This window comes from Prionailurus bengalensis, chromosome D3 (genome assembly GCF_016509475.1).
Source record: "Prionailurus bengalensis isolate Pbe53 chromosome D3, Fcat_Pben_1.1_paternal_pri, whole genome shotgun sequence".
Lineage (NCBI taxonomy): Eukaryota > Metazoa > Chordata > Mammalia > Carnivora > Felidae > Prionailurus > Prionailurus bengalensis.
In genome coordinates, this window is record NC_057356.1 from 19,373,189 (window position 1) to 19,400,060 (window position 26,872).

Consider the following 26,872-nt stretch of genomic DNA (forward strand, 5'->3'; position numbering starts at 1 on the left):
CCCTCCCCCGTTCATGCTCTGTCTCTCTCTGTCCCAAAAATAAATAAACGTTGAAAAAAAAAATTTTTTTTTTAAAAAATAAATAAAAAAAAAAAAAGAAAAAAAAAAAGAAAGTGTTATAATAGCTGAATAAAAGTACTGGAAAGATTAGCTACTCTGGTAAGGTAAAAAATTTATGCCATCCAAGTGACACTCAGCCAAGTTTGGGATAGACTTTGTGTTGAATGTGATCCTGAAATTCAGCACAGGATTCCCCATTTTAATGTGAGATGTGTAGCAAGCTCTGACACTCCAGCACCTGGTTTGGCCCTTGCTCATATGGGAGAAAGGAACTATATGATTACCTGATAGCCTTCTGTTTTCTTCTGACACCACTTCAGCAAAGCATTCCTCTTTGATCCTCCATATTCTCTCGCCAAGGCGGACAGAGGGTCTTTCCTTTCTTCCCTAAGTGAAAATAAGGAATCCAAAGTTAAAATATTTTTTATTTGAGCACATTATAAACCAGAAATCCCACAAAGAAGAAAGAGAACAGTGTCAGTTTGCATTCCTGGAAGGGATAATTGCACATACTAAGGCATCTAATAGCAAGATGTAGGCTTTCATTCAATTGATTTTACTTCTCAATTTTTACAGGATCCTCACAGACCCAGTTTCTGCTATCTGAAGGGATGGACTCTGTTCATTATCCACATGGAAACTGGCAAAGATTTAGTATGGTGTGCACTCACAATTAATGGAATGCTTTCCAGAATGCTCAGGAGGAAAAACAACCTGACAGTGGCTGCATATGAAAGCTGCTATGGCCGACTTATTCAGTATCTTGCCCTTCCATAATCTTTATGCTTTAGTTTTATTTTACTAGTTTTTGTTTTCAACCTTTTATGTCCTCAATCATTTCATCTTTTTTTAAAAAATAAATCACTTGGTGGGGGGTGGGGGGGGCGCCTGGATGGCTCAGTCGATTGAGCGTCTGTCGGACTTCAGCTCAGGTCATGATCTCACGGTCTGTGAGCTCGAGCACCGCATCGGTCTCTGTGCTGCTGACAGCTCAGGGCCTGGAGCCTGCTTCGGATTCTGTGTCTCCCTCTCTCTCTGCCCCTCCCCTGCTCATGCTCTGTCTCTCTCTGTCAAAAATAAATAAACATTAAAAAAATTTTTTTAACTATTTAAAAAAATAAATAAATAAATCACTTGGGGCCCCTGGGTGGCTCATTTGGTTAAGTGTCCAACTTGGCTCAGGTCATATCTCACAGTTTATGAGTTCAAGCCCCGCGTCAGGTTCTGTTGCTGACAGCTCAGAGCCTGGAGCCTGCTTTGGATTCTGTGTCTCCCTCTCTCTCTGCCCCTCCCCCACTTGTGCTCTGTCTCTCTCTCTCTCAAAAATAAATGTAAAAAAAATTTTTTTAAATATAAATAAAAATAAATCACTTATTGTAGATACAAAGGGCAAGATTATGCAAAGTAAAGGATTAAAAGGCATAGTTCCTACCTTCAAGGTGCTTACATTTAGGGGAAGCAGATAAGACAACAGATGGCAACACACATTAAAACATTCATAAAATGTTTCAAATGTGTTTATTGTGAAGATATACACTCTTTATTGACTACAGGTAACTAGAGTTTTATCTTGCATAGAAAATGGGATTTTTCTGTAAACTCACTCACTTGTTCAATACCTCCTTATGGAACACCACTCTGCCAGGCAATGGATAGTGAACAACACAGGGTTCCTGCCCCCTCAAGGAACTTCAAAGTTTACTATAAAGTAGACACACCACAGGAGTTCAAAAAAAAAAAAAACAACAACAACAACAACGGCTACTTACAATTCATGTCTTAAAATTATATGTAGGGTACCCTTTAGGCACTGTCAATTTCCTTGAAGACAGAATAAATATCCTGCTCTAAATAAGACAATGAATCAAAAAAGATTTTGTGATCACTCTGCTGATGAAGCAAGTAAGGCATACAATCTGACATATCCTGGACCAAATCCTGCCTTTTAGTAACTACTTGACGAATACCTGGAGAGAGAGCACTTCCAAAATGACCTGCTCTTTTAAGGGTAAGTGGCATACCCTTAAAAGTTTGTTCTATTTTTTAGTGATTACTTTAGGAATAAAGCAGAGATTCTATCCCACACCCCATAAGTATACTTATGCCCAATAAGTATCCTAAAGGCTACTATATTACAAGTGGTTTAATATTCTTCAGTGCATTGATTCTGTTTTCACCCTTTAAGCTATGCTAGAAAATCAAAGAGTACATATTTATAACTGAAGCTTTTCCAATTCAGAGGTGTGCTGAAGCAGCATCAGTTTGATTTATCTTAGAACCAAAAGTAAAATACAAAAATTTCCAGCAAGGAGTTAAGACTGCTGTCTTGAAGAAATATACTTTTATGTTTGCATGCCAGCCCACCAGACTCCTGCTTTGGTTTAAAAAGCCCAAAGAAGTGTGTTATAATACCACTGAACATAGGAAAAGAGAATGAGAATAAAGTTAATGAAATACGAACACAAAAAACCAAGCCAAATGAATGAATGAATGAATCCATGAATGAATAAATCTCCAACATGATTAAAATAATACTATAATCAATGTGAAAGGTTTACTCTGGCTCACACCAGGTCTGTTTGTTTATAGAAACAGCTTAAAATTAAAGCATCAAAGAAGAGTTAACTTTATGGACTACAATGGCAAGCTTCAGAAAAGAGCCTCCCAGAGCTGGAGGGTCGTCTCTCATAACCTCTTCATTATAAGATGAAGACACCTTCCAGTTGAAGATCACAGCTTCTGAGTAGGGGAGCCAGAAGAGTGGGTGCACTTCCCACAGGCATACTACAGGTATGGCCTACCACCCAGGACAGAGACAGGTGTGAACAGTGCTCTCCCTGCATGAGCCTAGGCAGAGCATGAGCTACCCTCATCATCACTCCACCCCTACTTGCTCTGATGGCGCAGAGCTTATAGGACCACTATTCTTAGAGGTTGAGCCCCTAGAGTCAGAGCTTTAAACTAAAGTATATAACTTGAGTTTGAAAGGCCAAACATTCCATTTTATTCTCATACATATAAGGCTAAAGTTCTGAAATCCACTCCTATCCCTCCTTCAATGCTTCCCAATACACCTCGACAGTTTTCCTCACCCCTATATACGATGTATGCTATCTTTTTGAAATGTTTTTTTTCCTCTAAATTATAACTACTTCTTAGTCCCAAATGGATTCTGACATAAGAGAAGTATGAATAAAATATACTACTACATTTTCAGGTACTGTTTACCAAAGATCAGTGTGGCACCATGTTCCCACCTTCTGGTCTAGAACAATTAGAACCGTCTCTGGTGGCTCTCATTCTTCCAGTCCTTTTCTGGAAACCTGCTGCCAAAACCAATCATCTTTCCCTGTGAAAAGCCTCCTGAGTCCCACCTTCCCTTCACCATTTCCACTGCTGTCATACTGATTCGGACTCAGCATCTTTGTCCCCAAAATATTATAATGTCATTTCAGTTGTGTTCCCCGATTTTTGTCCACAATGGAAGAATCCTTGAATCATCTCCTCACTCTGATTTATTTACCCCACTTTATATCTCCTACTATATCAAAGTGATTCAATTTGACTGTAAGGAGGTTCCATGCCTAGCCACATCCTACCCTACCAATCTTTTCTTCCACTGCCCCAAGATATGGTGGGTCCACACCTTCCTCTGGTCTTCTGTGCCCATCCTCTCTGCACATGCTGTACCACCTACCCATAGCTCCCCCAAACCTTGGTTACTCACCCTTCTGTACATTCACTCATGTCTCTGACCTTGCTGACCTTGCCAGCCCACCCTCCACACCCAGGCACCACTCCCCTAGGAAGCTTCCCCCTAACCCTCCACCCACACCCCATATTGTAATTTCACAATGCTTAGGAGGAAATGAACCACCTCTTTCACTTTGCCTTGCTTTTTACTTCTATACCATCTTACCCAATTCTGGGCATAGAAGAGATGAGAAAACAATAACCCACAAAGAAAAAAAATCAGTGCTCGATTGCCATTATTTTATAATCTGATTATTGATCTCCGAAGGCTAGGAGAGGTATACATGAAATCCATCAGTATTAACTGTTCTCTACCTTATCCGACTTCGGGTGGTGGGGGTGACGGACGCCGTGGGAGAGGAAGACAGGGAAAGCTGTGGAGACGTGGTTCCCATAGCCATAAGAGAGGCCGGCGATGCTCCCTCGGGTGCATTGATGTCTCGTTTCATCTCTTCACTACTTCGTCGAGATACTGATTGTGAAAAATAGTCATTATGCATTTCATAATGGAGAAAGATGGTTACTCTTATAAAATACTTTTAAATTAGGTTTTTGAGACCTTTTCTTCAGCAGGTTCCAAAAAAAAGTAGAAATTACCATATATGAAAAAAACTAACATTTCCTTTATCATACTGGTAACTTGGAAGGATTTATTTCTTTCATTAAAAAACCTGTAAAAAAGATGCAGTAGTTGAGATATGCATTGAACCCCACATTTCCTGAAGGTATGGAATACATCTTATCTATCACCATAACAATCATAGAACATACTATCCACTCTCAACTAAAGGAAACATAACCCTTCTGAACATAGCCAAAATACCACTTAAGGGGAAAAAAAGGAAAAATACCTCATCATTTAATTCTAGGTCAGGCCATGTTTTAAAAAACATAAACCAATGAGACAAACAGAAAACCAAAAGGTGTCAATTCAACTACTGAGAAACAAGATCAGTCAGAAAAGTTCTATTTTGAAAGGCTACCACAGTAAGCCATTACACCTTGTTAGAATTACAGAAAGTTCTAAGAACTGCTAAGTGGAAGTAGCTCCTCCTTTAGCCGTTGGTAACAGAGCCACAACAAAAGCAGCTTTCTAGCAAGGAGGCACTGAGTTGGCACAGGTGCTCAAGGCTCTGGGCTGAATGCGGGAAGAAGTGAAATATGAGACAAATTTCCTGACCTCAGACATATACTCTCTCACATCAGAAGATGCTGGATATACAGGTGCCCTGAGCTGGCTGTAATCAATGTTATACATCAGTAATTCTTCCCAGGTTACTGAAACTGCCCCTGCTTTTATGGACTAAAATTTTCTTGGTGATTGTAGGATGGTCACAAGCAGAATATAACTCTGCATTAGTGAAGTGATGTCTGTAAAGATCCAGAGGAGAGAGACGCTTTGTCCTATTACATGATCTTATTAGAATGATATATTTATAAGCATTCCTGATATAATTTTGTGATTATTCTTGTTTTTCTTTCAATATCAGATCTTCATATGCCTTAAATCAGCAGTTTCTTTTAAGTGGTGTGCTAGGAAACTGGATGAGAACCCCTTTCATAATTTTATATAAAATAGAGGAAACTGAGGGCACACCTGAGTGGCTCAATTGGTTAAGTGTCCGACTTCGGCTCAGGTCATGATCTCGCAGTTCGTGGGTTCAAGTCCCGTGTCAGCCTCTGTGCTGGCAGCTTGGAGCCTGGAGCCTGCTTCTGATTCTGTGTCTCCCTCTCTCTCTGCCCCTCCCCCACTCATGGTCTGTCTCTCAAAAATAAACATCAAAAATTTTTTTAAAATATAGGGGAAACTGAAAAAGAATCAGAAGAACTCTATGATAAGAAAAGGCTTTGGAGGCACCTGGGTGGCTCAGTCAGTTAAACATCCAACTTCGGCTCAGGTCATAATATTATGGTTCATGAGTTTGAGCCCCGCATTGGGCTCTGCGCTGACAGTGTGGAGCCTGCTTGGGATTTTCTCTCTCCCTCTCTCTCTACCTCTCCCCCCCCCCCCAAATAAATAAATAAACTTTAAAAATAATTCAAAAAAGCAAGAAAAGGCTTTGGAATCTGAGCTTTGGGATGGTAATTTTGGCTGGACTTCCCACTAATACAAAGATCTGGCTATAATGCATAAAAACTGTGCTAGCTTAAATCCCCATGCAAGTGGAAGGTTAACTGTATGAGGTAAAGTTATAGGAATTTCTCCTTTTCTGGTCCAATTTCTAGCTGAGTTATTAAGGGCAAATAAGGGCCACAAAGGGAAAATAATGCGAGCAACTGATAAACTGGGGTTAGCTCTATGAGACAAAGTAAGCTTGTTACATTCATCATTATAGGATGGCTTTTTTATACTGGAAAAATCTGGTTTCCAGAGAATTTTTGGTGTGCTCTGAAATAACAGTCATGACACACCTTGGGATTAATACTAGAATCTTTCACAACTATACCAACTTTGTATCAAGCTATATTTTCAGCACGACATCTAGCCCATGCTAGGCACTTCACAAATCTTGTTAAATAAATGGAACAATCTAGTTTTGGGCCATGAAATTGATTATTTTGAAATCAGGGCCATGAAATGTGATTTCTATAGAATCTGAAAAATACAACAGGGGAAATTCAGAGTGAAAATAATCAACTCAACAGCTAAAGAGGCAAGAAAAGCTAGGTAAGTCTAAAGAGAAAGTATTTAGTACCACCACTAAGACCTCTGGAAGTCTTTCTAAGGGAAATTCCAGATAAAAGTCATCACCTGAGATGGTCTTGGCATTTTCCATGGCAGGTACTCTTGGCAGAGAAGCAGGTCGGCTGGTTGAAGATGTTCTTAATAGATGCTCTGCACAAAATGGGAAGGGTCAAAATAAAGACATCAGACACTGAACTCTGAAGTAACAAAGGCAGCAGGAAGGTGAGCTCTCCTCCTGTCCCCCTGGAAGCTAACCCTTCTTTCTCAATCCAGGGCACTCTAACAATTCCCTATGGAGTCCATGTCTACTAAAGAGTTTCCTCAGACAAGGACTGTGAGAAAACATTTCATTCAATGTTTGATTTCTAGAGATAAGATTTGATACAGATGAATGCTTCTAAATCACTGACTGCTACTTACCACTTTGACGCAACTCAACCAAAATTCAAAGATCCCCTACTGTATGTAGGTCTAAAAGTACAAGCTAAATCAAAGGCTTGCCCTTCTGTGCCTAACAGTAGTGGGGAATCCATACATATACACAACCAGAGACAAGTCAGGACAGGACGATTAGAATAACAGAATGACAAAGTATTATCAAACCACAGAGTGAGAATCCATTCACTTTGATTTCAGGCAGCAGGGAGGTCTTCAACAACATAATGATATAAAGCTGAGCTTTACTAGTAGAGAAGAAGGGTGGGAACAGTATTTCAGCCAGACAACAAGCAGAACAAAGGTATAAGAGCATTCAAGTTACAGAACGATAAAATCCCAGTGGCCTCAACATGGGGCATATGGAAATCAGAGAGGGTGACAGAGAAAGGGGCTTTAAAGGGAAAATGAGGCTAATTAACAAGAGCCTTCATTACCTAGTATGTGGACTTTAGTCTGAGGGCAACAAGGAAGCAACAGACATTTCTGAAATTCAAGGAAGGACGCAGAGAAAGAGTGCCTCCACTGTCCAGTTTGCAGCCGCACCCTGTTCACTCCTCCCTTGCTCTCTAAACACAAGTCATCTTGGGAGTTTCTGGAGTTCCTCAAACACTGGCACTGTTCTCCTCCCTCCTATTCCCCTCCTCCATTTCCTCCATAGCCTGACTACTTTCATCACCCTTCTGGTCTAGCTTTCAACATCACTTCCTCAGGACCTGCTACCCCAGAGTGGGAGCCCCCAAACACAGACCAGCACACTTCTTACCTAGGGCTATAAGCCTAACAAGGCTGTAGTCAGGCCAGGACGACAAGCACAAGGACAGACGGACTAGCTGTTCTGCTTGGCTGCCATGTCCTAAGGACATGTGATTAGCATGAGGGAAAACACCACCCCTTACATTTAATGAAGACTTAGCCTCACTGTCCAAGAATGGCCCTATAGCAAACATATTTTAACAAGGGAAAAGACAAGATTTACTGTACATTAGTCAAACAGGTCATTCACCACTTCTTTTTAAGAACCAACAATTAAAAAAAAAAAAATAGTTCCTCTCAGAATGTCATGATGTCAAAAGTAATGGCATATGGCACCTTTCAAGGATAGCACCTCTGTTATTCCAAAATTTATTTTCTAAGTGTATAAAGAACATTTGGTTCTAATTACACACAACTTTGAGAAGGATGAACTTCCTTTCTTAAGGAAGACAGGACTTACACAGCCTACAGTCATTACATCTTCCCAATCCTGAACAAATATCACCTTTGTACGAAGAGCCTGCAAGCAAGCATCAATCAGAATTCTGAACCCTGTCAGCAGTTGGCACTCATCCTCACAGGAAAAGCATATTATGCACAACGTCTGACAGACAAAACAAAGTTAGTAGAACACGGAAATAGTAGGAAACAGAAATCAACATTTTTAATTTAATCAAAATTTCCATTTTACGATTCTGCAGCTAGTCATTTCCCTAAATTCTTAATCTCCCAAAACACAGCAAATGAAGCAAGTGAAAACAAAGGTTGTACAGACAAATGAACCCAAACACGTAGCATACTGGCCAAGGCCAGAAGCCCTTGCCATTCTCTCCAGGGAAAGTGTTTCTAAATTACCTGACTTCTTTCTCTTTAACACTGCACACCACAGGCACACAACTGAAACAAAGTTCACGATTCCTTTGCTCAACGCTGGCTAAGTCTTTTCTTGCTGCATGTCTAAGGATCCAAATGTGTCTCAAGTCAGCAGGTGGTGCCCTACCACATACCAACACCTACTTTTTGAAAATGTACAAAATTGTACTGAAGCCCCAGTTCGGTTATTCTTTTCAAAATTATTTGTGGTAAACTCAACAGGCACAACACAGCCTGCAGCCATTCCATGAAGTATTTTCACCGTGAGACTCACACTTGCTCAGAGGCACTTGCCCCAGTGGGAGCACATGTCCAAAGACTCCTGCTGTAAGCAGCTGGGTTCCACCTTCATGTCATACTGTCAGTTTATCTCTTTTCAGGAAGATTAGTGTATTACAGTCAAGTATGGCAAGCAGGAGAGATTATATTTTACAGTAATAGAGTCTATTCTATTGTCATATGGAGCTTTTCTTGTCTCTAATCCATTCATTAAACAAAAATCCCTTGGATGTCCACTACTCACGAGGCACTGGGCTTGGTACAAAGGTCAGAGAAAGGAAGAGAAGAGGCAAGAAATGGGACTCAGAATCTAGAGCAGAAGCCAGGCTTCTTTAAAAAGTCTTTATAAGTGAGGGATGCTAGGAAAGAACAAGTACTCGGGACTCTGGAAACACAACAGGGGACATGACCTGCTCTTGAGGGGAGGTCCGGAAAAGCCTCCCCAGGAAATAACATCTCAGTTCAGACAAGAAGGGTAATTAATAGCTTTTATACAGGCAAAGGAGAGGTTGGAAGACAGAGAGTGTTCCCAGCTGAGTGCTAAGCACATACCAAAACAACCCCAGGGTGGCTATGTTCAGAGGACGGGGTGGAGGAAAGGAGCAGATGAGGTGGCAAAGGCAAGCTGGAAGGGCCAGAGCAGGCAAGGGCAAGCATGCAGGTGATGCAGGCCAAATTAAGGAGTGTGGACTTTATCCTGCTGGCAGTGAGGAGCCAATGAAGGTTTTATTAGGAAAGCATCTTTGTGGATGAAGTGGAGTGAAGGGCAACAGTGCACGCAGGATGAGGAGTTAGACTGTACAGGGGAGGGATGAGAACGACTTGGACTTGGGTCGTGCCGGGGGGGATGGAGAGAAGTAAACAGCTTCAAGAGCTGTTCAATGAGGCAGAATCAACAGACTTGCTGACCCAATGGATATGGAGGTGACAACGGATAAGGTTCCACATACACAGACAAGAAAAGGGAAAAGTACTGTGGGAGGAAGATAGATGAGAACATGCTGAATTTGAGAACCCTATGAGAGATGCAGGGGAAGATGCAGAGCAACAGCGGAGGTTCAGGAGAAAAGTCAGAGGGGATACATCACTTTGGAAATTATCAGCACAGAGCTAATGAGAATGAACTTGGTGACCTGGGGGCCCTGGTAACCTCGGTCAGAGCAATCTCATACACTAGTGGGGACAAAAGTAAGGCAAGAATGTGCTGAGGAGTGATTGGGGAGAGAGGAAGAGGACAAGCTGTGTAAGGGGAAGAGAGAAAGTATGGTAGCTGCAGGAGGTGGGGAAGGGGAGAGAATTCTTTCTCTTAACCTCGGTGAGATGTGAGCATTTTTAAATGACAGTGGAAGGGAGCCAGTAGAGAGGGTAAAGTTGAAGATATAGGAGAAGGGGGTAATAGTCCAAGGCTAACAGCATCTGTGAAACCTAAGGGGATGAGATCCAGGGCTCAGAGGAAGTGATAACCTACATAGAAGTGTTCTGTTTACCTCCAACAGACAGGCAGTGATAACGTGAGCATACTAGGTCTGCTCCTTAATTCTCTTATTTTAGAAATCACAGAAATAAACAGGTACAGGCAGTTGTCCCTATATTGTCTCCCCAAACAAATTTACAGGCAAAATAGTGGGTTTAGAAATAGGAGCCTAAATAGCCAATTTCTGTTCAGAGAGTAGTTCCAAATAGACTGATGCTCTTGCCAAAAACAAGTACAAAATCTGAAGAAAAAAAAAAAGAAAAGAAAAGAAAAGAAAAGAAAAGAAAAGAAAAGAAAATCAACCACTTAAAGACACTAAAGAGAATCCAAAAGCAGGCAGAAGAGGAAAGAGCAGGGGGCAAATTTCCCAGTTTATGGCTACAGGCATGAGTGTAGACCCCAGCTAAGGCCACACAGGGCAAATGGTAGAAAACCCGCAGCTTTACTGCCTTGAAGAAGCAGAAGATATATTTCAGGACAACCAAAGATGCTGGAAAAGGAGGGAATAGAGGAAATACCAGAAAGAATCACAAATTCTGTATATAAACTCTGCCCAAATCTCTCACTGACCTCTGAAAACCACAAGCACAGATTCTAAGGAGTTGAATTAAGGACAAAATAACTGAACAGGTATTTCAAGTGAAGGAAAAGAGAGGTTGGATGGAGTTTGAGGTGAGCCACGTTAATTCCTTGCTATCAAACTCCAATTTTCTGCACAGGAACAAAATAGAAAACAATCTCTACAATGTGTGATTCACACCACCCAGGATACAATCCAAAATTACTGGACATACACAGAAAGAGAAAAAACTGACCCACACTCAAAAGAAATGGAAACCACCCAAGGATGACCCATGTGTTGAATTAGCAGAAAAGAATTTTAAATTTTTTTTTCAACGTTTATTTATTTTTGGGACAGAGAGAGACAGAGCATGAACGGGGGAGGGGCAGAGAGAGAGGGAGACACAGAATCGGAAACAGGCTCCAGGCTCTGAACCATCAGCCCAGAGCCCGACGCGGGGCTCGAACTCACGGACCACGAGATCGTGACCTGGCTGAAGTCGGACGCTTAACCGACTGCGCCACCCAGGCGCCCCCGCAGAAAAGAATTTTAAAGCAGCTATTATTACAAACATGTTGAACATTATAAAAGAAAATATGTTCTCAACAAATGAATAAATAAGACATTTCAGCTGAAAGAGCTGCAAGAGTATGAGACCAGCCCTAGCTGAGATGCAATGCAAAGGCAGCCTAAAGCTGAATTTGGAGCAGACATTGAGAAAACTCCCAAACACTAGCCCCTCTCTAAACACTAGGATTACTGGAGTAACTGGAAGGCTGCTATGCACTGAGGACATCACAGCAACTTAACAAAACTCAAACCCAACCCAGCTCCTGCACAGATTAACTCAAACTCCCACACTAAACAACTAATGGAGACAGGTGCCCGTGTCAAGGCAAAAAAAAAAAAAAAAGAAAAAAGAAAACAATCTACTGCCCTATACAAGATGTCCAGCTTTCAATAAAGAATTCATACACAGAAAGCAAGAAGAAAAAAAAACAAACAGTAAATCCAGTTCACTATGTCAAGGCACAAAGTAATCAGTAAAATCAGACTCAGATATGGCAGAATGTTGGAACTATTGGACAGGGCATTTGAAGTACTATGATGAATATGTTAAAGTCTCTGATGGAAATAGTAGACAAACATACAAGACCAACTAGGCTTTCCTATTTGTTTTTAGCTTATGGTTTCGATCTCTCTGCTGAAATTAGACAAACAGAACTGTGAGAACCATGTCTCCGGTTACTGCTAAACACCCTACAATGCACAGAAGAGAATGAATTTTACTGGATACAATTTTTTTTTTTAATCAACCAGAACTGGGGGGTGGGGGGGGGTGGGAGGGGATGAAATGCAGACTGTGACAAAATTAACCTAACTGTATTACAGAAGCATGACATAACCACACTGAGAGTGATGAAAAAAGGGGCTGATCTACGTATCTTTAAGAAAACAGGGGTTTTGACTGGATACTCTAAGGTTAAACACAAAATGAACTGTGTGCACTGTACTTTGGTAGATTTGCTTCTCACGGGGGTATGGTGTAGCAACTTTGAAACTACTGCATACAAACAGGAGGGTTCAACAAGTAAGTCAATATATTGTAGATAATGAGAGCCAGGTTTCTCATTGTCGGGAGAAAGAAGGTATAAATAAGGAATAGGAAAAAGCTTAGAATGCACCCTTTGGTGCTGGCTTGGAGTCAGAGACATCAGCACAAACTCATGGTTTTTGATATAGAAATAATACATATGTGTATGTACACATGGGTTGGTATACATGCAAAGTTTTCCTAGCTCCATCCAGAGAGGGACAGGAGGCATTGAAACCTCAATGAGCAAAAAGCCAGCACCCAGATCTTGTTTTCAAATACTATTCTCTAATAAAAGTAAGCAGGGATCCTTGGAGAAGTGGTTAATTCCAGAGCTAGTAGAGGAAAAAGAACAAATCTGGATCACTTGGTGCCCAAAAGTAAGAAAGTGCTTTTGAGGGGAGGGGGGCTGTGTCAAAAGAGCAAGGAATCGGGGCGCCTGGGTGGCTCAGTCGGTTAAGCGGCCGACTTCGGCCCAGGTCATGATCTCGCGGTCCGTGAGTTCGAGCCCTGCGTCGGGCTCTGTGCTGACAGCTCAGAGCCTGGAGCCTGTTTCAGATTCTGTGTCTCCCTCTCTCTGACCCTCCCCCGTTCATGCTTTGTCTCTCTCTGTCTGAAAAATAAATAAACGTTAAAAAAAAAAAAAAAAAAAAAAGAGCAAGGAATCAATGTGAAAGAGTTCCCAGTGGCTCCCAAGTTGAAATAATTTAACAAAAGAAATAACAGTAAGAGATTACAACCCAAAGAATAAAATAAATGCCCATGAGTCTATACTAATACAAATAAATGTTATAAATAGAATAGATATAATAATATAAATAATTCCTTACAGAAAGAAAGAAAACAAAATCATGGTATAGAACACCACAGTAATAATTACTGCAGGCAAAATACACAAACAGATGCTAAAAGCAGTGAAAGAAAGTTTAAACAGGAACAGGATATTTATTAATTACCAGCAGCCAACCATCTTAACCAAGTGATCATGGCCAACATCGCCAGTAGTAAGATGTACTGACCTTACGTGCCCCTGATATGATGATACCCTGAGAAGGGCACCTCACCTCTGTCGGGGTGCTTTCCCGACAGTACACAACCTCAACCCCAGAAGGAAATACCACACAAACCCATACTGAGAGCTATTCTAAAAAGTTCACTGGTTAGTATTCTTCAAAGTCATGAAAGAGAAAGACTGATAAACTGGTGGAGACTTTAGGAGGTAAGACAACGAAGTCTTAAAGTGGGGCCCAGGATTTGACCCTGGAATAAAAAATGGGCAGCAGTGGGAAAACTGGTGAAATCCAAAGTCTGTAGTTTAGTTCATAATATTGTAATGATACGGATTTCTTATTTTTGATAACTGCCCTATGGTTGTATAGGATGCTCACATAAGGGAAGCTGGGGAAAGAGTGTAAGAGAGTTCTGTAATATTTTTCCAACTCTTCTGTAAGGCTAAACTTATCTCAAGAGTTTAAAGGCTGAGAGAACACCATAAATAAATATTGCAATGCATGCTCAAGTGTACCGACTGCAACTTACCTTGAAAAGCATTAAAAAAAAAAGCATTAAAAAGCATTAAAAAGCATTAAAAAAAAGATGGATAGAGGGATGGATAAATATGATAAAGTCAACACAGCAAAATGCTATAGCATCTAGGTAGTAAGATGTGGGTTTCCACTATATAATTTCTTCCAACTTTTCTGTATGTTTGAAATTTTTCATAATAGTATGTTGAGAAAAAATATGAGCCTAGATACTCTGGTTTATCAAGACAAATACCAAGAACTACAGAGAAAAAGAAGGGCAGGGCAGGGGCGGAGAAGGGGAATGTTTCAAAGTGAATAGGTAGATACTCACTAGACTATAAATAAAAGAGGGTAGTGTAGTAGTATGTCTATTTGAATTTTCCCTAGGAATTGTGCTGCTAGAGCTGGATCTAGGGCTGGATCAGATCCAGAATCTGATTTAGATCTATCCTCTGAAGAATGAAAATTACTGTGAAACTTTGTAAACAGAAAGCTCTTTTGCTTTTACTTATATTAACTTAAAAGAGACTATAACTTTTAACAAAGATTTGGCTTTCTAGTAAAACCTCCTTTGTATCACATTTATTATATGCACCCTTACCATAAATCAATGTTTTCAAAATACTGTGTTTTGAAACTTTTTTACATCTCTAGATTTAAGTAATACAATTTAAACAGATGATAAGAGTATGAATTTCTTGGGGCGCCTGGATGGCTCAGTCGGGTAAGCATCTAACTCTCGATTTCAGCTTAGGTCATGGTCTCACAGTGGTGGGATCGAGCCACACGTGGGGCTATGTGCTGTCAACATGGAGCCTGCTTGGGGTTTTCTGTCTCTCTCTCTCTCTGCCCCTCCCCGGCTTGTGTGTGCACATGCACTCTCTCTCTCCCTCAAAATAAATAAACAAACATTAAAAAAAAAAAGAAAAAGAAAAAAAGAGTATGAATTTCTTTGGAGCACCTGGGTGGCTTAGTTGGTTTGAGTGTCCAACTCTTGATCTTGGCTCAGGTCATGATCTCAGGTCAGGATCAAGCCCTGTGGCAGGCTCTGCACTAAGCATGGAGTCTGCTTAAGACTCTGACTCACTCATTCTCTCTCTCTCTCTCTTTCTCTCTCTCTCTCTCTCCCCGTCCCTCTCTCCCTCCATTCCCCCCACCACTCACTCACACTTGCTCTAAAATAAAAATTTTTTTCATAAAGTATGAATTTCTTTACAGAACATAACTACACTTGGATTAATCAACTTTCACAGATACCAAATATCTGAGCCAGGACACAGGACACTCACCAGGTCACCCTGATACTAAGCAAACCTAGGTTCCCCCAACCACCTGCAACATCCAGCTGAGGTCTTTTGCTTAACACTCTGGACCTTATAAGATCACTGTGCAAGTGGGGACAGTAAACACCTTTTCAACCACCTGTATGCATGTATCTGGTTAGCAGATCTATCCTTTCCTGCTTACTAGGCCATAAACACTAACTCATATCCTATCTACAAAGAGTCACTGAGGGGGCACAATCATGACCCTAACCAACATTACCAACCAAACAGCATTTGATTAGTCCATTTATGATAAGATTTCACGACTGAAACATTTTTCTGCAACTGACACAAGCATGATGCTAAAATAGAGCAAACACAAAACCCCTATACCTGTTATAATATACTTAACTGACAAAAACACCAAATTCTCTAACTTAAGTGTAGTAGAACAAGAGGCAGCACCTTTTAAAATTTTGGTAATGAAGCCACTGAAATTTTCAAAATGAAAATTATACATTGTTCTTTAATTTATGTCATAAAGAAACCATCAAGGAAGAAAAGTGCTTCAAGAGAGAGCCTAGAAATCCTACTCTCTTATCACAGTTTGGATAACCATGGTGGCTTTTTATGACCAAGAATCACTTGGTTGTTCTTAGTTGCTGGTTTGTTTTTTTTTTTAAGTTTATTTTGAGAGAGAATGAGAGAAAGAGTGAGCAGGGGAGGGGCAGAGAACAAGGGAAAGAGAATCCCAAGCAGGCTCTGTGCTGTCAGTGTGGAGCCCAACACAGGGCTGAATCCCACAAACCATGAGATAATGACCTGAGCTGAAGTCAAGAGCCGGATGCTTAACCAACTGAGCCACCCAAGCCCCCTAGTTGTTCTTTGTTTTATACGTGGTTTCTTTCTCTAATGACTGTTTAAAATAAAAGATCACACTATCAACAAATTCTCAAATAAAATTCACCTAAGTAAAGGGGTGCCTGGGGGCTCAGTCAGTTGAGTTTCTGACTTTAGCTCAGGTCATGATCTCGCGGGCTCGTGAGTTCGAGCCCCTCATCAGGCTCAATATCAGCATGGGAGCCCACTTCAGATCCTCTGTTCCCCTCTCTCTCTCTGCCCATCCCCTGCTTGTGTTCTCTCTCTCAAAAATAAACATTAAAAATAAAATTCACTTAGGTATGTTGCCCACTCTCTCTTGTATTTGCGCTGTTTCAGCTAAGCCCCATGAAGCACAGTCTAAAGTGGAGAAGGAGACCTGAATTAACACAGACTGACCACATACCCCCATACCCAATAGCATTATCATTTGATACATTACCAGATAATAAAATGAGGAGAACCAGGGAAATGTTGCATTCAGCAGAGCCCTGGAGACATTTAACACATTTAGTCTGTGTCAATAACCTTGGCCCACCAACCTTCCACACCCCCATTCTGTACCCACAAAAGCCAAGTTAATAGGAAAAACTAAATAATATTCTTTGCCCAATTTCCCCAATTTGTCCTTTCCCAGAATTACTTGGGGTGCTTATGAAAATGAAGTTTCCAAGCTCCCTTTCCTAGAGAGTATATGGCAGTAGATCTGAGGTGAGGCCCAGGATTCCCTATTTTACAAAACGACTCAAGTAAGTCTTGTCAACAAGTAGGTTCAAGAAACACTGCAGGTGCTGGCTTTCCCCAGTAAACCTTGCCTAGTTGCGAGCCGATCAAGAAGAGCCTGGGAAGGTAGCTGCTGAAAGGGGAGAAGGCTCCCATGGTCAGCTTCAGCATGGCCTTCGGAAGCTTGGAAGGCCCTGAGTCACTTCTCACTGCAGCATGGGGCATCCCCATCTTTCTCCAACTGTGACATAGGGACTCGGTTTTTTCTGGTGTCCAAGGATCACCTCAAGGCTCTAAAGATAGGGGTCTCTCCTATAGGCCTGTCACTGGCCCAGGGTTATTTTATACATATTCTCAAAGGCTGTGGTATTGTGGCTCCTGGCTCCAACTGAACTTGGCGCTGACTGCAGACTTTATTGATAGAACTAGGGCACATGCAACAGGCAGCTGAGTGGGAGTGCTCCTGAACCCTTGGCTTCTATTTTTGTCCTGAGTGCCTGCAGCTTATAGATGCCCAAAACATAACGTGTAGTGATGCTTTCTCACAACCACCTGCCGGCAGCTAAGCAAAATTCTAGAGACCTTGGTTGCCTTGCAATGAACTAAAATCTTGTACTCAGACAATAAAGAGCCATCCTTCTCAGCCTCTTGTGCTATTAAGTTCACACATAATAGTAATAAAATCTAACAGTGGGCATTTACTGTGGACTAAAATCTATGCTAAGCCTTTTACAGGCTTTAACTTCATTCACTCATCTTACAATTTATTATCAAGAGCCCAGTACTTTGTAACAAGTGCTGAGATACCTCAGTGAACCAAACAGACTATAAATCCTTGAAATCACGGACCTCCCGGTTTAGGGAGGAGGCAGACAATAAAAGTTACAGACAAGTCAACTATGTAGCCTGCCCGAAGGGATAAGTACTAACTTAAAATTTTTTAAAGGGAAGAGGGGTCCTGGAAAGGGCATGTGAAGGAGAGTGTGGTTTATAATTTTAAGTATGGCATGCAGGGTCCAGCTGAGGTGAGACTAGAACACCTCACCTGAACTGAAGGAAGGCAAGAGTGGGCTGTCCGGACACACAGCAGAGCACTCCAGCAGCAGACACGCCAGCCCAAGGCTCCTCAGTCAAGAGCGTGCCTAAGTGCCCAGGGAGCACAAGGAAGCCCATGTGGCTGAACAGAGTGACTGAGAGAGAAATGTGGGAAGGCCAGAGAGGCAACCAAGGCCACACTGGGAGGGCCTAGAGACCACTAAGAGAACTCTAGCTTTTCTTCTGAGAGAAATGGGGAACTAGGGGAAGGTTTTGAGTAGAATGACGTGTTACAATTTCTATTTTTCAAGATTACGCTGGCTGAAGGGTTAAGAATAGACTGTAAGGGGGATTAAGAATCTTTTTGCCAGAACCCTTGTGAGAAATGATGGTGGCTTGACCAGGGAGATGGTGGTAGAGGGAAGAGCAATGCTCCGAATCTGGATGCAGAGCCAATGGAGCTTCCTAAAGAATGAAACAGTTTTGTAACTTTGTAATGGTGACAGATGGTATCTAGTAACTAGACTTATTGTGGTGATCATTCTGTAAGGTATACAAATACCGAATCATTGTGTTGTATACTTGAAACAAATACAATGTTACATGTCAGTTATACTCCAATTAAAAAATGGATTTGATCATGAAAAAAAAAAGCCACATAGTTCTCACATATGGGGTCTAAGATAAAGAAGGGGGTTAAGGATGACTCCAATAAAACTGCCATTAACTGAGACGGAGAAGACAGATTACAGGTAGAACAAGTTTAGGAAATGTGAGAATCTTGTACTTGACACACTCAGTCTGAGAGCATTCAATATCAAAACGGAGATATTGAATAGGCAACTGGATAGATGAGTCTAGAGTTAGGGGAGAGAAACAGACTGGAGATATCCATTTGACAAATAACAGTTAAAGCCATGAAAAAGAATATAGTAACAGCGTGAGTACAGAGAGAGAAGAGAGGCCCAGGGACTGAGCTCAGAGGCACACCACCACTGACAGGTCATGGAAGGACAGCAAGCACAGGAGATGGATGAGCAGCCTGGGAGGGAGGGAGAAGACACAGGAATGGGCATCACAGAAAGCAAAAAGAACATCCCAGAAAAGGGAGTGCTCAAAAGGGCCACATGCTGCCTACAGTTCACAGCAGATGAGGACTGAGAGGTTAGAACCACAACATCACTGACAACCTTGACAGAAGCAACCTTGGTGGAATGGTAAGGGTGAAAGACGGAGAGTGGATTTAAGAGCCCGGGAAGAGAGAGATTTAAGAAGTTTGTGATTATTTCCAATTCACAGATGAGAAGACAGCCTCAAAGAAGTCAATGGCCAGGACACACGAGGCTGATGATATATGCACTCTACACATACATAATCATTAATGAATTCATCTGGGAGGGAAGGGTGAGAACATGGTCAAGATGTAGACAGAGACTTGATACCTTCTATTCTTTTTTCCATTAACAAAAGGACCTTCTGAGAGGAGAAAAGACCTCAAGTCATGATTGATGAAAGCACCAGGGCAAAGAAGCAGGGGTAGAAGGCAAGCCTTTGTACAGGGAAGGGAGCAGCAGCACCATCTTGTGTTCCATTGTCCCTAAATATGGGCACAACCAGTTCATCTGAACATTCAAGACTGGCTGCAAAGGGCCAGTTCCATTGCCAAAAGGAATGCCTCCTGCACCAGTTGCTCCATGGAGTCCATAGAGCATCCTCTGGGTTCTTTAAAGGGTTAATTCTCTCAAGTCTGCTTATTTCCTCCCCAAAACTGCTGAAACTTTGTAGTCTCACGCTTAGAAGCTACTTGCCACAACCAAGAAAATGTGCAGAGAAACACATGGAGGTGTCCAGCATGCATCAGTGAGAAGAGCTCCAGGCTCCTGAGGGATGTGCACCCCTGAGCACATCCATGCCTACCGCAAAAGAAGTCTGACATCTGCATCTCACAGCACCATCCCCAATGCCAGAAACCACTTCTCCAGTGCACTTCAGCACCATACAGGAAGAGGCAGTGTAGGTAAGAGAAGGAGCTCTCACTTCCAAAGGCAGGAGATGTGGGTTCTGGTACTGGCTCTACCACAAGCTGTGTGAAAATGGCCAAACCCCTTACCAGTGGACAAAGGAATGGACCTTATCTGGACCTCATGTCTCAGAGTCTCAGTTTCCTCTTGTGGACAGTAATACAGAATACAGAGGTTGAAAGAATGGGCTTTTTGGTCAGGCTGCCTGGGCCCACTATTCATGAACTATGTTAACCTGTGTTAAATTATTTAACTTTCTGAAACCTCATTTTTAGTAGCTATAAAATGCAGAGGCCAGTACGTACCCCATGAAGAACTATGAAAACAAAGTGTCCAGTAATGGTGTGGACCCTCCACTGCCTACTGTAATGCTACGAGAGAGCTGTCCTCCAAGATGCATTTATTAATAACTAATCTCCCCATCTATAACTAAGACATATAATTAGTAAACTTCTGATAAAGATATATACCAGATCAGTTGAAATAATGTCAAGAACAAAGAAAATCAAAATTTATTTAGCCAAAAAAGTCTAAAGAATAAAAAATGAATAGCGAAAGTGAAAGACTGTGACAGATATACCTTGAACAGGGATCTCCCCATAGTTTGGTCTCTTATCTGACAGCGCTGTCAAGGGTTTGGATGCAGAGATTGGCCCACTTATAGAATGTCTCTGAAATCATAAGATAAACGGTATCAAAGTTAGCTTAAATCTAGAGCTGGGACTCACAAATAAAGTCAATGTTGTAGAGAGTAAATATTTAGTTATGAATTTGCATAATTCTTTCCACATGATTATAGTAAGACTAACCATACACACGCTTATAGGCATATAATGCAATCAATACACTATTTTAAAAATTCACAGAAATATCCCATGTGCCCATTACTGTTTACCCCAATGGTAACATGTACAGTATAATATCACAACCAGGATACTGACACTGATACACACAAGATAGAGAACATTTGCATCACCACAAGGATGCCTCCCATGACTTTTGTATAGTCATACTTTCCTTCCCCACATCACTGACCCCTGGTATTTTGAGTGTGATCTCATTATTTTGTTTAAAGAAAATTCTTAAATATTACATACCAATCAGCTAAATATGAAATGTGCTCCTACTACAACTGCCCCAGTACAACCCGTCATCTTGATCCAGCACCACTGCAGTGGCTTCCCCACTGGCTTCCCCATCTCTGATCTTATACCTTCTCTCCTCTGCTTCATCTCCTGCCATCTCTAGGTAATGCTCAAATACCACCAAACTACTTATTTTCACACAGTCCATGGTGTTTACATCTCTGTCCTTTCTGTCATGCTTATTTCCCCAGTCTTTTTTTTTCATCTAGTGAGCATCAAACTACTTATTTCATATTCCCAGGAGGAAAGTATGCACGGCTCAACTTCACATCCTTATCAACAGTTGATATGGTCTTTTAATTTTAGCCATCTGAAAGGGTACATAATGGGATCTTATTGTAAATTTAATTTTTACCTCCCAGTGACTAATGATGTTGGACATCTTTTCATGTGTTTACTGGCCATTTGTGTATCTTCTCTTAGGAAGGGACTTTTAAAATCTTTTGTCTGCAGGGCACCTGGGTGGCTCAGTTGGTTAAGCATCTGTCTTTGGCTCAGGTTGTGGTATCGAAGTTTGTGAGTTCGAGCACAGACCCTGCTTTGGATTCTCTCTCTGCCCCTCCTCTTCCCTCTCTCTGGCGCTCTCTCTCTCAAAAATAAATAAATAAACGTTAAAATCTTTTGTCTGCTATTTACTGGTTTGTCTTCGATCAAGAAGACAAATACATCTTGGAATACAAGTGTTTTGACAGATAAATGTATTGCAATCATACTCTCCCCAGTCTTTCATCTCTTAATGTTTTGTTTTGTTTTGTTTTGTTTTGTTTTGTTTTGTTTTGAAGGAGAGAGACAGAGCATGAGTGGGGAAGGAGCAGAGAGAGAGAGAGAGAGATACAGAATTAGAAGTGGGCTCCAGGCTCTAAGCTATCAGCACAGAGGCCAATGTGGGGCTCGAACTCACGAACTGTGAGATCATGACCCGAGCTGAAGTCAGACACTCAACTGACTGAGCCACCCAGGCACCCCTCCAGTCTTTCATTTCTTTTTTTTTTTTTTTTAATTTTTTTTTTCAACGTTTATTTATTTATTTTTGGGACAGAGAGAGACAGAGCATGAACGGGGGAGGGGCAGAGAGAGAGGGAGACACAGAATCGGAAGCAGGCTTCAGGTTCTGAGCCATCAGCCCAGAGCCCGACGCGGGGCTCGAACTCCCGGACCGCGAGATCATGACCTGGCTGAAGTCGGACGCTTAACCGAATGCGCCACCCAGGCGCCCCAGTCTTTCATTTCTTAATTATCTCTCAGAGCAGTTTCAAATTTTGATGCCCAATTTATTACTTTTATTTTATAATTCATTCTTTTTGTGTCCTAAATAAGAAATCCTGGCCTTCTCCAAGGTCAGGATGATTTTCTCTAATGTTTTCATTTAGAAGTTTTGTAGCTTTAGCATGTACATTTAGGTCTACAGTCAATTTCAGGTTTTTTTGGTTTTTTTTTTTTTTTAAGTTTATTTTGAGAGAGAAAGAGAGAACATGGGGGAAGGGCAGAGAGAGAGGGAGAGAGACAGAATCCCAAGCAGGCTCTGCACTGTCAGCATAGAGCCCGATGCGGGGTTCAAACTCATGAACTGTGAGAGCATGACCTAAGCTGAAATCAAAAGTCGGACACTTAACCAACTTATCCACCCAGGAGCCCCAGTTTCAGTTTTTATACATGCCTTGAGGTAATGGTTGTGGTTATTCTTTCCCCATGTTGATTCTAGCTGTTCCAGAATCCTTTGTTGGGAAGGCTATCCCTCTCCATTGAATTACCTGGGCACCTTTGTTGAAAATCAACTGACCTATTGCTGGATTTTCTATCTATTCTGCTGATCTAATGTCTATGTTTAAACTTACGTCAATAACTGCAACTTCTGGTACTCTAGCTATTTGTGGGATGGGGAGTTTACCAGCTTAATAAAGACTTTGTAAAAATGAATAAATAAACAAACTAGGTTGGTACCACACTGTCTTGATTACTGTAAGTGTTGTAATCAGGTAGTATAAGTCCTCCAAATTTGTTTCCTTTTTTATCCCCCAGATGCTCTGGATATTCAGGGTCCTTTGAATTTCCATATAAATTTAAATTTTTATTATCAATTTCTACAAAATAGCATGCAGGACTGTCATTGGGATTGTGCTGAATCTACAGATCAACGTAAGGGAGAACTATAAGATAATAACAACGAGTCTTCCAATCCATGAATATATCTCTCCATTTATTACTTAATTTCTCTCAGCAATGTTTTATACTTTCCACTGTACAGATCTTGTACAGTATTTTGTTAAATGTATTGCTAAGTATTCCAATTAAAAAATTTTTTTAATGTTTATTTATTTTTGAGAGAGAGAGACAGAGTGCGAGCAGGGGGAGGGGCAAAGAGAGAGGGAGACACAGAATCCGAAGCGGGCTCCAGGCTCCAAGCTGTCAGCATAGAGCCCGACGTGGGGCTCAAACTCATGAACTGTGAGATCATGACCCCAGTCTAAGTCAGACACTTAACCCACTGAGCCACCTGGAGCCCCCGTATTTCAATTTTAAATTATTCACTGGAGTGACTAGATCTAAGAGTTAGCAAGAGGGGTCCTCAAGACATAGCTAATCTTTTTATAACCTCACCTTGTAAGTGACATCCCATGCCTTTTGCCATATTCTATTCATCAGAAGTGAGTCAGGAAGTCCAGCCAACATGGTTCCATAAGAGTGTGACTACCAGGAGGTGAAAGTCACTGAGAAGTATTTGAGAGGTTGAGTACCCCAGTTACTCATGGATCTCCTAGGTCTTTTTGAGCTTTATTTTTAAGGTCTTTTAAGGTAGGTCTAGCATAGTGTTTACTCAAGAGCTGCTATTTAGTTCTACTTCATGGTGTGCCCCTTAGGGGTCTCTAACGAATGTTCCAAGTATTGCAAGATTTCTCCATGGTGACCAGTGACAACTCAAACGATTCCCTGCCCTGTGTGAACTATGGGAAGTGTTTGCTTGACAGCTCCCTGGTAATTCTATTTCCTGAAAATTGTTCATGCAGCCTTGTGAGAATTCACCCTGTGACTGGCATTTAAGCAAAGACTCACAGGGATGCCTCTGCAGAGTTCTAGACCCTTCCTCTGTGTAGCTCCCTTCTCCCAGGTCCTCTGCCCTGCAAATTCTAGCTCTCTCATTCTTCCTGAATGTTGATCTGGGTCTCTTCAGACCCAACTAGTTCCCCCTTCCCAGCTCTATCTGGATTCATCTCCCCTGTACCACCATCTGAAACCTCCCTACAGGACACGTGTGGACCCAGCAGGACTTTTCTTAACTTGTTCTCATGGATCACAGTCTTGTACTGCCTGTTGTATGTGTCTGAATATAACTGCTTCCTATAATTTGTCCAGTGCTCAAGTTGCTTGGGGTGGTAGAGCAATCTGGCCGCCACTCCTGCACAGCTAGAAGAATTCCCACTCAAAGAGCTTTGGAAACTAACAATGCCAATCTTGGGCCCTATTCCATAGAGATTCTCATTCACTAGGATGAAGCCCAGGAATCTATGATTTTTATGCACAATTAGGTTTGAGAAGCACTGTGCTAACTATAAATAACCAAGGACTACAAAGCTACTAAATGGGACTTGTAATTATTAACTTTTTCAACTTACAGAGATCTTTTACCTCCTATCTTTACAAAGATTTACAAAGTCATGCTTTGTACATTAAATTTCAACTGACATATACCATTTAAAGAAACTTCACCTTATTTGAAGTTTATACTTTGCACCTTTATTTTGCTTTTATTTGTATCTTGAGGTCTTTAGAAAAAGTGTGATTAACAGAGAGCACATAAAGAGCATTAAATCTGGGCACCTTGCTGGCTCAGTCGGTTAAGCGTTCAACTTTGGCTCAGGTCATGATCTCGCAGTTTGTGAGTTTGAGCCCCACACTGGGCTGTGCTGATAGCTCGAAGCCTGGAGCCTGCTTCAGATTCTGTGTGTGTGTGTGTGTGTGTGTGTGTGTGTGTGTGTGTGTGTCTGCCCCTCCCCTGATCGCACTCTGTATCTCTCTCTCTCAAAAATAAACAAACATTAAAAAAAAAAAAAAAGCATTACATCTATAGATGGGATATGGAATTCCCTTGCCTTCTTGAAAATTAAGAGCATAACACCTTCTATATACATGCAAATACAGAGCCACTAACTTGCAGCATTACAAATGCAGGAGTGCACTTTTACCCCAAACGTCACACAGGAGAAAGTTTAAAAAAAAAAAAAAAAGTATTCATTAGCAAAATACATGGCCAATAATAGTTAACACAGAACAAAAGTCTCCACTCACAAATAAAATGCTCCCAAACCCTATGGCCAAGGCTACCCTGTATCACAGGGTACTAGGTTGAAGGCCATTTTTTCTTTGGCTACTCTCACCTAAGTGGAAAAACTCCACCAGAACCATTCTTTCCAAAAGTAGCTAACCAACAAGAGCACAGTGAGAGGGCCTCTTGGGCACTACAGAGCAATAGCCATGTGCCTTGCTTCTGGTCTGCATTTCCACAGTGGTCGAAGAGCAACTTTGGAGACTTGTCTATAATGGATTAGCAATGCCCTTGTGCTAGCAATGCCCTTGTGATATAAAATGGTCCACAATGAACCACACTTTTCTGAATTCATGCCTTGTGCAGAACCCTCCCACTCTGAATCTGTGCTAGCTTTATGACTTGGCTGGACCAAAAGAATGGGACAGAAGTGACACTGTCCAAGTTCCAAGACTAGGTCTTAAGGGGCTTTGCTAACTTCCACATTCACCTTCATGGAGTTTGAGACACTGCACCATGAAGGAACCTGAGAGGAAAGACCACATGGAGAGAGTGACCCAGCCATCCCTGGTGACCCAGGCCCCAGACCACCCTACGGCTAAATGCAGCTGCAGAAGTGAGCCCACGCAAAACCAGCAAAGAACTGCCTGGTCAACACTGAAATGTGAAAAATAATACAACTGCTGTCTTAAGCCACTAAGCTTTGAAGTGATTTGTTACGTAGTAGAGACTCAGACATGCCAACTACAGCTTCTACTTAGAGAGATGGTCCCTGGAACCACATGCCCAGGTTCGAATCCCAGTTCTATTACTTCTTCATTATATGATCCTCAGCAAGCTGCTTAACCTTTCTGGGCCTCAGTTTCTATATGTGAAAACTAGGGGTAAGAACAGTACCAAATACTCAATAGAGCTGTTTTAAGGATTAAATGAATTCACATTATAAAGCATTTGGAACAGTGTAGAACACACAGCAATTACTCAACCCCTGTTAGCTACTGCTATTATTGGAGGCTTTCAGAAGAGCAACACAATCGACCTTTACATAATTTATCTCAATGTAAGGATACTTACAACATTTCACAATTCCAAGTACATCCCTCATGAGGTTGTCACTGCCCCCCTAACGTAACTGTAAATGACTGTGAAGAGGACTTTCAAGTGCTGAGGTCCTCACAGCCTACATGGTCATGGACACTTACCTGCATAGGGGAGACAGCTGCTGCAGGAGGGGTTTTCATAGGACTTGGACTCAGAGGCGTTCGAGGAATTGCAGCTGCAGCAGGGTTTGGTACTACAAAAACAAACAAATACTGAGTGTATCACCATACAGTGGACGCTTTCATAACTGGTCTCCCCTGAAAGGTTCCCAAATTATCCAATGCTCTGGCTCCCCTGGAAACCGTCCTGACGTCTAACCTCCACAACACATACACAGTTGTGCCTAGCGGGTGGTGCTTCTCCTGACACTAGGTGGACTGCCTGTTCCTCAGAGTCCTTGCGTTGATTCTCAACCTTGGTTATGCCAGTCATTTCATCTTTGCC

The 26,872-nt window shown here is 41.6% G+C and overlaps 1 protein-coding gene across 2 annotated transcripts in view; it reads right to left on the reverse strand.

Moving 5' to 3' along the window:
* SPECC1L (sperm antigen with calponin homology and coiled-coil domains 1 like) overlaps window positions 1-26,872 on the reverse strand; it is a 143,398-nt gene that overhangs the window by 35,756 nt on the left and 80,770 nt on the right. For both annotated transcript variants that reach the window (XM_043557898.1, XM_043557899.1), the window contains exons 9-13: window positions 26,530-26,621; window positions 20,502-20,592; window positions 6,566-6,649; window positions 4,129-4,285; window positions 345-447 (exon numbers count right to left, since the gene is read on the reverse strand). In XM_043557898.1, coding sequence (XP_043413833.1) covers window positions 345-447; window positions 4,129-4,285; window positions 6,566-6,649; window positions 20,502-20,592; window positions 26,530-26,621 — 527 coding nt within the window. The remainder of the gene's footprint in view (window positions 1-344; window positions 448-4,128; window positions 4,286-6,565; window positions 6,650-20,501; window positions 20,593-26,529; window positions 26,622-26,872) is intronic.